Source organism: Anneissia japonica, unplaced genomic scaffold, assembly GCF_011630105.1.
Source record: "Anneissia japonica isolate Jap-2015-1 unplaced genomic scaffold, ASM1163010v1 scaffold288053_len460827_cov147, whole genome shotgun sequence".
Classification (NCBI taxonomy): domain Eukaryota; kingdom Metazoa; phylum Echinodermata; class Crinoidea; order Comatulida; family Comatulidae; genus Anneissia; species Anneissia japonica.
In genome coordinates, this window is record NW_022725151.1 from 366,761 (window position 1) to 378,967 (window position 12,207).

At 35.6% G+C, this 12,207-nt stretch overlaps 1 protein-coding gene across 1 annotated transcript; it reads right to left on the reverse strand.

The window, feature by feature from the left end:
• Positions 1 to 3,785: 3,785 nt before the first annotated feature.
• LOC117112669 (TRPM8 channel-associated factor homolog) lies at positions 3,786 to 8,359 on the reverse strand. Its single transcript, XM_033255789.1, has 2 exons — positions 8,231 to 8,359; positions 3,786 to 7,201 (listed from the first exon to the last, which is right to left on the reverse strand). The coding sequence occupies exon 2, from the start codon at positions 7,182 to 7,184 to the stop codon at positions 4,446 to 4,448; it is 2,739 nt and encodes a 912-aa protein (XP_033111680.1). The 5' UTR covers positions 7,185 to 7,201; positions 8,231 to 8,359; the 3' UTR covers positions 3,786 to 4,445.
• Positions 8,360 to 12,207: the final 3,848 nt, after the last annotated feature.

A 12,207-nucleotide genomic window follows, 5' to 3' on the forward strand; every position in this document is an offset into this window, starting at 1 on the left:
TATATAGGCTTTGGCATAAATATTTCAATTTTTGTATGATAATAATTGAATTAATGAATAATAAATAATTTAATAATTAAAGAATGATACTATTTATCTTTTGTTAATAATATTTGGACTACATACGTTTCTAAAAATGTTGAGGTACATAGCTTAGTAATGTAAAAAATTGTAAATACAATATCACTAATTAAGGTTTTATGTAACAAATGCACATGACTTATTAAGCTTCATATTTTAGACGCTTTTCAAAAAATTAAAAAGAAATCTTAACTAAGTCAAACAATGATACTATTTTTACCTTATGTTAATAATATTTGAACTACATACGTTTATACAAATTTTGAGGTACAGAGCTTAGTACAGTGATACACACACACACATACACACATATATATATATATATATATATATATACATATATATATATATATTATATACAGTATATATATAGGCTTTGACATAAATATTTCAATTTTTGTATAATATATATAATAATTGAATTAATGAATAATAAATAATTGAATAATTAAAGAATGATACTATTTTTATCTTTGGTTAATAATATTAGGACTACATACGTTTCTAAAAATGTTGAGGTACATAGCTTAGTAATGTAGAACTAATTCGAACTGATTCATTGAGCGTAAAATGCATCGATAATGTTGAACTCTTATAAATTTAGTTAAAGACTTTCCACACGAATAAAATAGTCGAGTGGTGCTGGTGCACAAGATATCCATTCTTAGAAGTCTTATGAAAATAAGCCTATCCAATTTAACATGAAAGGATCGGGTACCAGGACATATCTTCGACTTTAAATTGAAAAAGATAAAATAAAAATGTTAAATAGAGACACAATGTTTATTTAAGTAAAATTTAGTTCTTCAGTACCATCTGGCTTTAGAGAAAAGAAATACCATAAGTTTTGGCAATACCAAGGAATGACTATCAGATTTCCTTACATTGGTTAATCATTGCCATCTAAGTTTTTGCATCATGGTTTATCGGGTGTCTGGCTGGTACCGTATAGGTAGATTCACACCAAATCCGAATTTGGTTATGTCAGTTTGTTTTTCAGTCTGGATTATTTCTACCGCCTGATGGTTAATGTAACGTGAAATAATTCAGGTGGATTTTCAGCATTGCTGGTTTCTCAGTAGAAATTGGAGTGGTTCAGTATTATGGTGTGTCAGATTATACAGTTTTCTCCATACTTGCTATTATTGTCTGATTTCTTTTTTATATGCCACGATTACATGCACATTTTCTGCAGATGTTTTTGTAAGAATCACGAAATGATTTATGTGCAACACCATATATTACTGGGTTCAATGCTGAATTAAAGTATATGAAACATACAAGAATGTCAAACACCGTCGAACAATCATGACTGTCCAGCTGATCAGTACAAATATCGTAGATGATGAAGCAGATGAGGGGTACCATTGACATACTGAATGCACCAAGGATCATTGCAGTCATTCTTACTGCCTTAAAGTTATACTTCATCGTTTGCAATTGATCACTAGTTAAATTCTGGCGAAATGCTCTTCTAGCTTTGAAATATATACGCATATGAAAACCATACATCGGAAAACACACCACTATAAAAAATACTTGGAAGAAAGCTAAGTATTCGACTATTGACTGTGTTGTGGCACAGACAGCCGATATAAGTAGCAACCATAATATCCACAAACAAAATAAAATTATGCTGATTGATTTATTATTCACTTTATCAATATACGTATACGGAAAGAAGATCGCCAGATACCTTTCGGCTATCAAAACAATGTGATGAAAAAAAGAAAATATAACATGCAGGCAAATTATAGCGAATATCATGTTTCCTAAATTACCTTCAGTATTGTAAAATTGTCGCGTGAACCTCCAATTTACAGATAATGCTATTCCCCAGCACGCGGTTAATACGTCGATCAACGACATGCTAGCCAGAATAATGTAACACGGTTTCTTTAACGCTGGAGTAGAAATGATGGCAATTATAGCAATTATATTTCCGAAAAGGATAATTGACGTCGTTAAGAATATGACTACAGCCAATGTTCCAGGAAAATAACACAAGGCTATTATTTCTGTGTTGTTTAGCATCTTGAGAGTTCTTCTCTGAGTAGCATCAGTAGACACAAACTGTGGGATGATGCGAAAAGATTTAGGTTGTGAATATACGATATTAATGAAATGAGAACATCATTTTTGGCTGGCCACTATTATAGACATCTGTACGCTCCAATTATTGTAAAATAAGATGATAAGATGTAAACAATTTTCAATTGAATTCCGCACAAAAATAACCATCGTGTGATAAGCCGTGTCCTTTTGCCAATTGGAATATTATATTTTAAATACCGTTTCTGATTGTCTATACTTATCATTATTATAATATTTATTATATTTTACTCCTCGAGTTTTTAATCATATATTTTTAATTACTCAATTTAAATGTATTAGTACATTTAAATTACTTCAATGTTATTCTTACTTTAATTTAATTCGTGACGGGGGATGTTTCGCACTCTTTGTTCGAGGGGACCTACAGGTTAGCCAAAAGATTGGCCAATGCCCCACAGTGTCCTGCAATGCCTTGTGCAAGTGTGAACCATGACTTTACAAAGTAACATTTGCTTGTTTCTCGCTTTCACACGTCAAGGGTATCTGATAATTACATAAAGTAAAAATGTTCTATGCTTGATTTCCACGACAACGTTGGAGTTTTTAGAAAGTAAGTGACGTTAACGTTATTTCGAGACGACCAAAACCGTGTTCAACGCAGTTCTATAGGAACTTTGCTAAACCAATCAGCGTTGTTAAACGGGCACTCACTGAGCGTCGTACGACAGTCGTACAACGAATCCAACTCTGTCGCCTATTATGAGCAGAACCGTCTGCTGATTGTCGGTGGCAGTGTGAACGGATCGTCATTAAAAATAAACCGTTGCGCGCGCGTCGTGGCGTTGTGCTTACCACAGAATTGCGTCGGCCGACGTCCGCCTGGTGCATTGAATACCCGGCTTTTGGGATCTGATAATCCTTGTTCGTTAAACATCATGGAGTGGGTACTTCATATTCTTCAGCGCCGGAATTTGATGGGTTTGTTAGTATAAACAAGTTTATTTTTGTTTATGTTGATGAGCTTTTTTGTTACTACAGCCTGTTATTCAAACTACTTTTATCTTAGTTTCATTTAATAACATAATGTATGTATGTCCTACTATGCTACGACATGAGTTTTGAAAAATTAACAAAGTTTTGGTCTTACCTACAATTAAATTAGTATTGATATTTTCTAAATTATTGATATGAATTATCTTTCAGAATAATTTCATGTGGTTTGTAATATATACACCTAACATTACAGTTCATTGCCTAATAAGTGTCACGCAGCGGCCCGTAGCGTGACTTAATTTGTTAGAGGTTGGTTTCAGTGGAAAGTGGACCCTTATCTCCGATACTCTGAAGAACCTTGTAAATATATCTACGAATATCATTTTTTCGTTTTTAAATGCGGACCTTCTCCACTTTTTGGGAGGTTCTTTGTAACCCCTTTAACCCCCACCCACATCGCGATAAATTGCATTTGTACTCGCTCACCTTGGTAATCTAAATAACTTAAAGGGTTTTCTGGTCTATAAATTTATTACTTTGGATACATGAATAGTTTTTGCAGGCCTACTTAAATGTATCCGATACCAGTACTTTTTCCTTCTTGCCGACTGGTTTAATTACAAAAGACGTAATGAATGCAATAATTACATTAACAATTTGTATTTGGTTAAAGTAACTTTATTTCAAAGTAAAGGGAACGTGTTTATTAACCCATAACAATTACGAATTGAACAATACAATATGTATATGCGTACACCCTGTTCACAGTGCAACATTGTATCATCTGTCAACATATATTAACTCTAGCCTATGTCTAACCATGGAGGAATGATTTAGAATAATGCATTTATTCCGTCAGGGTCTGCTATAATCTTTGTGTTGCATGGGCCATATGTGGAGACATAACTACAAAATATACCTTAAGGGGGAAAGTCTGCTATTATTAAACGAAAAAAAAAATCAAAAAAGCTGTAGCGTTGCAACATTCTACATTTACACGGTGTCTCAAACAGGATGATATTTCATCTTAGTTTTATTTATTTATCATGGAAATAAATATCATTTTCTTATACGACTAATTCTAGTCTGAATGCTATTATCTTACTAATAACAGTTGCCGATGCAGTTTTGCTGCCGCCAATTTTCAGTGCATTCTGTAAACTACTACCAAAAAACAATTAAAAAAAAGTAGCAGAGTGTTAAATAATTTAATATTATTATTAGTGTTATTAATTATTTTCATAATTATAATGTCCACTTGTTTCGTCGAAACTTGGCAAAACTATAACAAGCTAATAAATGGCCTAATCACAGGTCTATGGGTTGAGACGGTCAATCATGGGATTATCGTCCCAGGCTGGTAGGGTTTCTATGGATTGTAAGGCTTCATCAGTGACCGGCCAGCCCCATGCCTTGTAGAATGGGCCGAGATTGAAACCTGTCAACTTTGATGAGAGTACCATCCAAACATCTAATTGTTCTGTATTTGTTTTTGGTGACTTAAATGATGGGTTGTTATATTGACCTAACATATCAGAGATAAATTTCCATCCGAAAGCTTCTTGCAGTTGAAGATAGGTCTCAAGACATGTCCAAACATTCCAGTTCTTATACTGAGAGCCTTCTATGACGTAGTCCTCCACTCTCTGTATTCGTTTCTCCTTCTTTAGCGCCCCGTGTGCCATCTCGCGAGGTATCTTCATAACTTCCTCTGAGGCATAAACTGAGTAAATGTTACAAGTAGCTTCTTTCGTCCCTACTGGATTCCATCCATTGCTTTGATGCTGGTGCCCCAGTTCATGTAACGGACCCCAGATATTATTGTTTCTTACACGGTCTAGGCTTATCATCTTATCTGAATTTGTTATGGGTCCCATAATCGGATACCCAGCATGCATCTGACCTTTAGAGATCTGAACATCAAGAACAAAACGCTCTTCTCTAGGTCTTTTAACGTCAATACCAGATAACTCAGCATAACTGCAGACGACCCGTTCATATATTTCCATTATCGCCTGTGCGTCTTCCCAGTGTTTTAATGCATCTGACGAAGGTAGGGTGATGATGATATTTTCAGAAATTAGCTCACAAAATGGTACGTTATGGTTTTCCATTGATAGTTGCCATTCTTCTAGACTTGTTTTACCAGCAAAAAACTGCGGAGACTTACATGCACCATCAACGGTGACAGAAATTGGTCCAATCTTGGTGTCACATGGTACCGTGATGTAGATCAAACCACCAAAGACATTCGCAGCTTGTGTTGTGACTGAATCCAGATCAAACGATCTTGAAATCCTTGGGAATCGATGCAATTGTTCCTTCTTCTCAAGATTGTCAGTATGGCAGCCTATCAGTACACATAATTTACTATCAATTGCTTCACCTGGAATTGTTACATTAATGATTTCGGCAGGTGCAGCATACAGACCAGTACTACGTCTTACAGCTTTGTTGGCAGAAGGGAAGTTTCTTAGCAGGCCATCATAAGTTGCGTCGATTGTTATTGTCGTAGATGATGGTTGGATGTTTGATGAAGCTTCTCCAGGAAAGACTTCGCCGTTCAGTTTCAATTGTTGTAGATCGGAAGGTTGCAATCTCAATGCCAGTATGCTGTAAATGAACGCGTATGAAGCCGAAACTGGCTGAGTCCAAATGTCTACAGGCGATTTCTTTGTTGGTATAGCCACTGGGATTCTTTGAAGATATTCTCTAGCTAAGTTGAATACTATCTTACACGTCAATGGTAATTCCTCAAGCGCTTGACAAATACTAGTTCTGTAACTCTGCTGTTCTGTCTCGTCCAATTCAATTTCTCCATCAGCATGTTGTAAGAATCGTTTTAATGCCAAGGTAACATTAAGAATATACTGCATCTTTTGATTTGCTGTCTCATAACCTTTACCTCGCGCAGGTTTTTCACTTATCATTATGCCTGCTGGTTTAACAATGGCACTTGTGCTGTCATTTTTAGTAATCCAGTTATGACCACCAGTAAGTAATCCTCCACCAGTTGATAGGAAGCTGTAGAATTTATCAAGTTGATGTTGTGTGTATTCGTGGCTACTATCTGCAACCAAAATATCCAGATCTCCAAAATCATCATCAATATTAATCCGAATTACTGTTAGTCCTAGGTTTTCTACTGTCTCTTTCAACTGATCTTTTACAGGTTTTAGAAAACCAATTTTGGCTGCAACTTTATTTCTCGACATCCACCTGAACGTGTTCTCTATTAATGTTTCGATGCCATATTCTCTGCATTTGTTGAGGATACCGTTATGTCCCCAGTGCATAGCTCTTCCAAGACCAACATGGCTAGCTGCAACAACTACGCCGTCACCATCTTCTCGTACAACTACCCCAAATGTGTGTTCACCATATAGTAGCAATTTTGAAGGTGAACTATTTTTAAAATCGATCTGCTTTCCAACTTCCTTGAAAATATAATGCAATGATTCTGACGGCTCAGGTACTCCAACATTGTATTCACTGCTTTCTTCTGATACTTGACTGAGCAAAGAGATTCCACAACCAGTTATGAAGTTGTTAACCGATTCTTGTAATGAACTTAATTCATTAGCACCAACCAGTAAGCCACCACCATTACGGACAAAGCTATCAACAAACTCAGTTTCTGCCTCATTTAGCGCTATTTTATCTGTAAATATTACGTCTACATTCGTCGTGGATGCTGGAAGAAAATCAAAGACATCAAATCCAGCGTCTGATAATCGTCTTTGTAGAGTATCGCAACCTGGAACCCAGATCCCAACACGAGAACTTTTTCTAACCGTAAGCCACCTGAACGCATTGTTTACTAAGATATTAAAGTCGTCATCCTCATTCTCACTGGTGACGAATTTTTTGTTTCCAAAAACAACGATTCTACCAAGTCCGTGAAATGCTGCTGCAACAATAACCTTATCCTGTTTAGTTCGTACAAGAGGAAAGGTCGAGTCCCCGTTAAGTTTGCACTCAAATGGAGGGCTATCTTTAGTGGTTAGCTTCTTAACGCCATTAAGAATAAAAAGTTGGTCAGTTGTAGGGTCCATGGAGCTTCTTCATTGATCTAAAGGGAAGCAAAAGTTATATCATTATAATTATCATAATAATAATGATAATCGTCATAATACATAATGGATGTTCTGTAAGACCTGCCAAAACTGCAGTTGCCTGTTTAGAAGAGAGCCCTCTTTCGATACATTTATCAGATTCACTGACCTCTCCACCCCATTTTAGTGGTATTGATCTACGCGCCATCTGTGAGACAGCTAATAATAGACACGGCACAATAAAACGTTCACTTGTTTAATAAATTATTATCATTTTCTATGTGAGCACTCTAGATGTCAATCAATAATGTAATTCAAATCCATTGTCTGTCATACAATTCAAGTAAATGAAAGATAGAACGGTTTGTTCGCATCTGTAAACAAGTGACGAAAAAATAATAAATTGCTACAAAAATGAATCATTTTGTTTATAATAATTTAAGAATTTAAGGAACCAACCAAGACAACCTATTATCGGGCCTATGCCTCCGGGTCGTTTTGGGCCACCATTAAAGTATGTTCGGCCGGATGTCTTACAGGACTAATCCGATTTAGTATATGCCAATAAAATATTACAAATACAACAATAAAACGTAAGCATAAACACGATTACACATACGAAATGATAATCATGGCAAGATTGACAAATACATAGGTTACGTCAAATTCCAGAGCCCACATGTCTGAAAAACAAGTTACCACATAATTATATACATTATATCCCGTTGCAAAACAACTATATTTATCATAATTGCATTATTTTTGGACAGGCGAATAAAAGCTATATTGTATGACTATCATAGCATTTATATAGTGCTTTTTCAAGAAGATGAGAGCGCTCAAAAAGTGTACTACTATAGTAGGTCATACAGTAATTTTCTTCTCCCCAAAGGGTCTCTTCGTGCCTCAACTACCCCGTAAACCGGTACCAGCTATCGTCTGCCCACAACAGGGGTTATTAATCCAGTAGGGCCTACACCGACTATGAAATGTGAGACAACAACAGTTACTTCAGATTATAGTATAGTACATGCTTATCACATTACCTGAGTTGATATGTGTGAGTTCCATTAGGCCTAACATTAGTCGTCGGAGTCAACGATGTGTACTGCAACGTTGCAGAAACACTGCGGAAGTGATTGATTTAGCATACCGTATTATTCTATTGAGTTGAGGTCAAATGGTTTTCTTTTTGAACAGATGCTAACTGGTCTGACAGATCGGGGAACGAAACGTCACTGTCATTATATGTTACAGCTAATAATTATCCGATTCACACTAGGAAAACATTACACGAGTAACATAGCGTCTTGTGAATGCCTATCTGTGTATTAGAAATTTAAAATCTTATCTCTTGTTAATCAGCGTTTAGACTAGATAAGACTGGGTTTAATAAACTTATGTTATATGTCTGAGCTCAGCTAAAAAAAAATGTTTAATTTTAAATTTAGCATTAAATAAAATCGGAACTTGCAAAAATTGTCTTCTCTATCAATATCGTCCTCATTTTCTTGCTACCATCATTTAAAGACATATGGAGAGAAGAAGTTAAATGTCGTTAAGGTCTCTGATGATCTTTAAAAGCCCCATCTTAAATCATTCTTATTTGATATTCTCTAATTTTCCTTCACTAACCTTTTTTTTTTTTTTGCTTTTTTTCACTTTCTCTATGTGTGTAGTTTTTCTTTTGCCGCTTTCTTTTCCGTTTAAACCATTTATTTGGTTTTGTTCTTTCCTGTCAGTGTCCTGGAAAGCGCATAAAGACAGATGTTGTTTGAGCTATACAAGTGTACAACCATTGGCAGTATTCGACTGGTCGTTCTTCGTTAAACCACGCCCAGCCGCGCAGTGGTAAAATCCTACTTAACGAAGACGACCAGTCGAATAGAAAACTGGTAAATACTCGACAAAACAAAATGGCTGCAAAGTTACCGCGATACACGCTGTGTAATCAAGGCTGCTTCGGATTGTAGCAGTATGGATTTTGCGTAAAAAAAATGTTTTCATCCAGTTTTTTAATTATGTTAGCCTACAATTATTTTTAGACTTCAATGTGGGTAAATATTATAATTTTTAATTTCTGAAATTTAATTTAATTTATATTAACGCAAGTTTTGTTGCTAAACTGACCAATCGGCCATATTTTGTTTTGGTCACGTGCATAACTTAACGCTGATTAACGCATTCTGGTTACGTTAATATTCGTTGTCAACGAAGTCTATTTTACGAACTAGTCAAATGAAAAAAATACTCAACGAAAATTCGTACTCAACGTAATGAACCAGTCGAATAAGCCCATTGACCCATTAATCTGGCATGATTTTCGAAGGAAACTGAATTATTCCTAGTTCGTTCGCTGGAGGTTAATCATCTGGACACATATTTGATCATTTTACATGAGCAGATGATAGACCTACTGCCATAAAAATAAAGCTGAAATATTGTTAATCACCGTAGGCCTAACAATTATTAGTTAGATCATATTATGCCTATACAAAAGTATTAGGCCTAAATAAAATTAATAAAATAATATACGTCAGTACGCCCCACCCCTTGGATATTGTTGCTAGCGGTTGGCGCATCGGTTGTGGCTTGGACTCCCAACCTCGAGGTCGGGGGTTCGAAAATCTCGTTGTGCAAATCGCTTGTGTCCTTGGGCAGGGCACATTATCTACAACGGTTGCCTCTCTCCACCCAGGAGTACAAGTGGGTACCTGGTAGGTTCGAACACAACTGGGCTGATTACTAGCTGCAATATTTATGGAATTCTCCCCAGGGAGCTGAGTATGTGTTCCATATGTGTTGGATCCAATGACCGGGGTAGTAATGTGAAGCGCTTAGAGGCATTGTGCATGAAGCGCTATATAAGAGCGACATATTATTATTATTAAGGTCCCAAGAAGGACAGTGTTAAAACCATAGAGTTATTATCATAACTATGTTAAAGCACGGAAATATACGTGCGTCTGTTGAACAAAATATGTGTTTGTTAGACACGCACGCGTATTCCTGCCCCCTGTTCTGATTGCTCAGTTACACTCTGTAAGGGTCTATTCTATTCTGGTTGCTTGATATCTGCTCTAAAATTCTTCACTGAGCTAAAATGAAAACAAAAAACAAAAAAACAAAAGAAAAAACAACCATATATATTTTGCGTACATTCGGAAGCAGTTAGGTTGACGTAGCTGTCACGTGGCTGCAGGATCGGGCACCTAGGCAAAGGTGCACTTCTTTTTTTTTTCTTCATCATAGAATTTATTGATATTCTGTATTATTGTCAAGAGCAGTTATGTTATTCAATTTACTGACAACAATTTAGAGCTTCTTAAATGTTAATTACAGATTCACCCGTGTTTTGTAATTAACACCATCATTTCGAATTGTGTCTGTAATTAGCACCACTCTTCGATACCAAGCCAAGCCTAATGAGATGCTCTTATAACATGTACGGTGAGATTTTATGATGCTATATATCATATGCCTACATTATTTTTATAATTGAAAAGTTAAGTAAATCCTTGCGTGAAAAATCCTCGATTTCTTTAGCGTGAAGCGAATGAGAGGTTATTTCTAGCAATGTACTGAAACAATGAGATAATGCGCCTTTGCATGAGTAGCGCAAGGATTTGCATGACGGGGCTCTGAGGTCCTTAATGGGTGGGGGAGGGCAATGTCCCTGGCAAGGGGTGCAGATATCTTCTACAACAGCAAAGTGGGCATAATAGGGAGTCACTCAAAATATTTCGATAGTAGAAACATGTTGACAATTTAGGGGTTTCAAATGCTTAATTTAATCGATTTTAGAGTCTACTAATAATGTAGAAAATACATGATTTTTCCCTGAGGAATTGTGTTTTTTCTCCCCAACGGGGGGTGGGGAGAGCCAGCTCTTACAAACGGGGGTGAGGTAGGGGATGGCGCCTTGCTCAAGGCCACCAGCGAAATGACATCCTTATACAAAGCGATGGATCGAATTCCCGACCTCAAGGATGAGAAACTAATCCATTCCACTGCGCTTCTACAATATCAATGATTAAAAAAAACTCGTAAATATTACAATTTTTCTATTAGAAAATATCAGTCCATGAAAAATTATACATAATCAGAAAGAAAATAATTATGCATAATAGTGGAGAGTGTTTCTATATGCCTATCTAAATTCATAATTCAGATGATAGTTCATAATAGATAGATTTATGATATACCATAATGACATATTCTCATGGAATTCGAATTGTGTATTGATATAGCAAGGTAATATTTTGATAATACTGTAGGTCTATACATGTTTGGATTTCGCGACGACTTGGTGTTATTTTTCTGTGGATGGATACTATTTTGGCACAAATAAGTTTCTATATCTACAAAGTGATCATCTTGGAGGCAAGTCTGATGCCTGATCTGCTGTAATTATAAGCAGAGTGTAGAGAGGATGTGTAAGGTTTTTAAACTATCTTCGAATGGTATTGACATACAAATTAGGCCTAGATTTTGAGCAAAGAAGATTTGTGACGTGATGCTGTAATCCTATTCCTATTTCTCGTATTAACGAAGCGTTTATACTGAATTCCAATTTTCCGATCATAGAGCCTATCGAAGCAATCAGAAAATCTTAGTTAATATTATTCTTCTTTGAAATAAACAGCTTAATGAGGGTGGCAATTCTTGCATAGTAAGCAGGGAGTATTATCAATTATTATTTGTTACTAATTACCAATTAAAATTATTTAATAATCATTGTTCATTATTATGAAATATTTATTATGAAATTACTAATTAATAAATTTATTGACACTACTGTTCAATAACTTTCGTATTCTCTAGAGAAACAGAGTTAGTGGTAATTCTTCGAAGCATTTGGTTTTCTGAAAGTAGGATTTTGAAAGAGGCTTCTGCTTACAACTAGCCAGTGTTACTACATAACATATGGTTATTCCAGCTGGTAAAATTTTTTATACCTCCTTGGTATGGTTATATATTATAGTAAAAATAAAATAAAATGATAATTGCCTAAGTAATAATA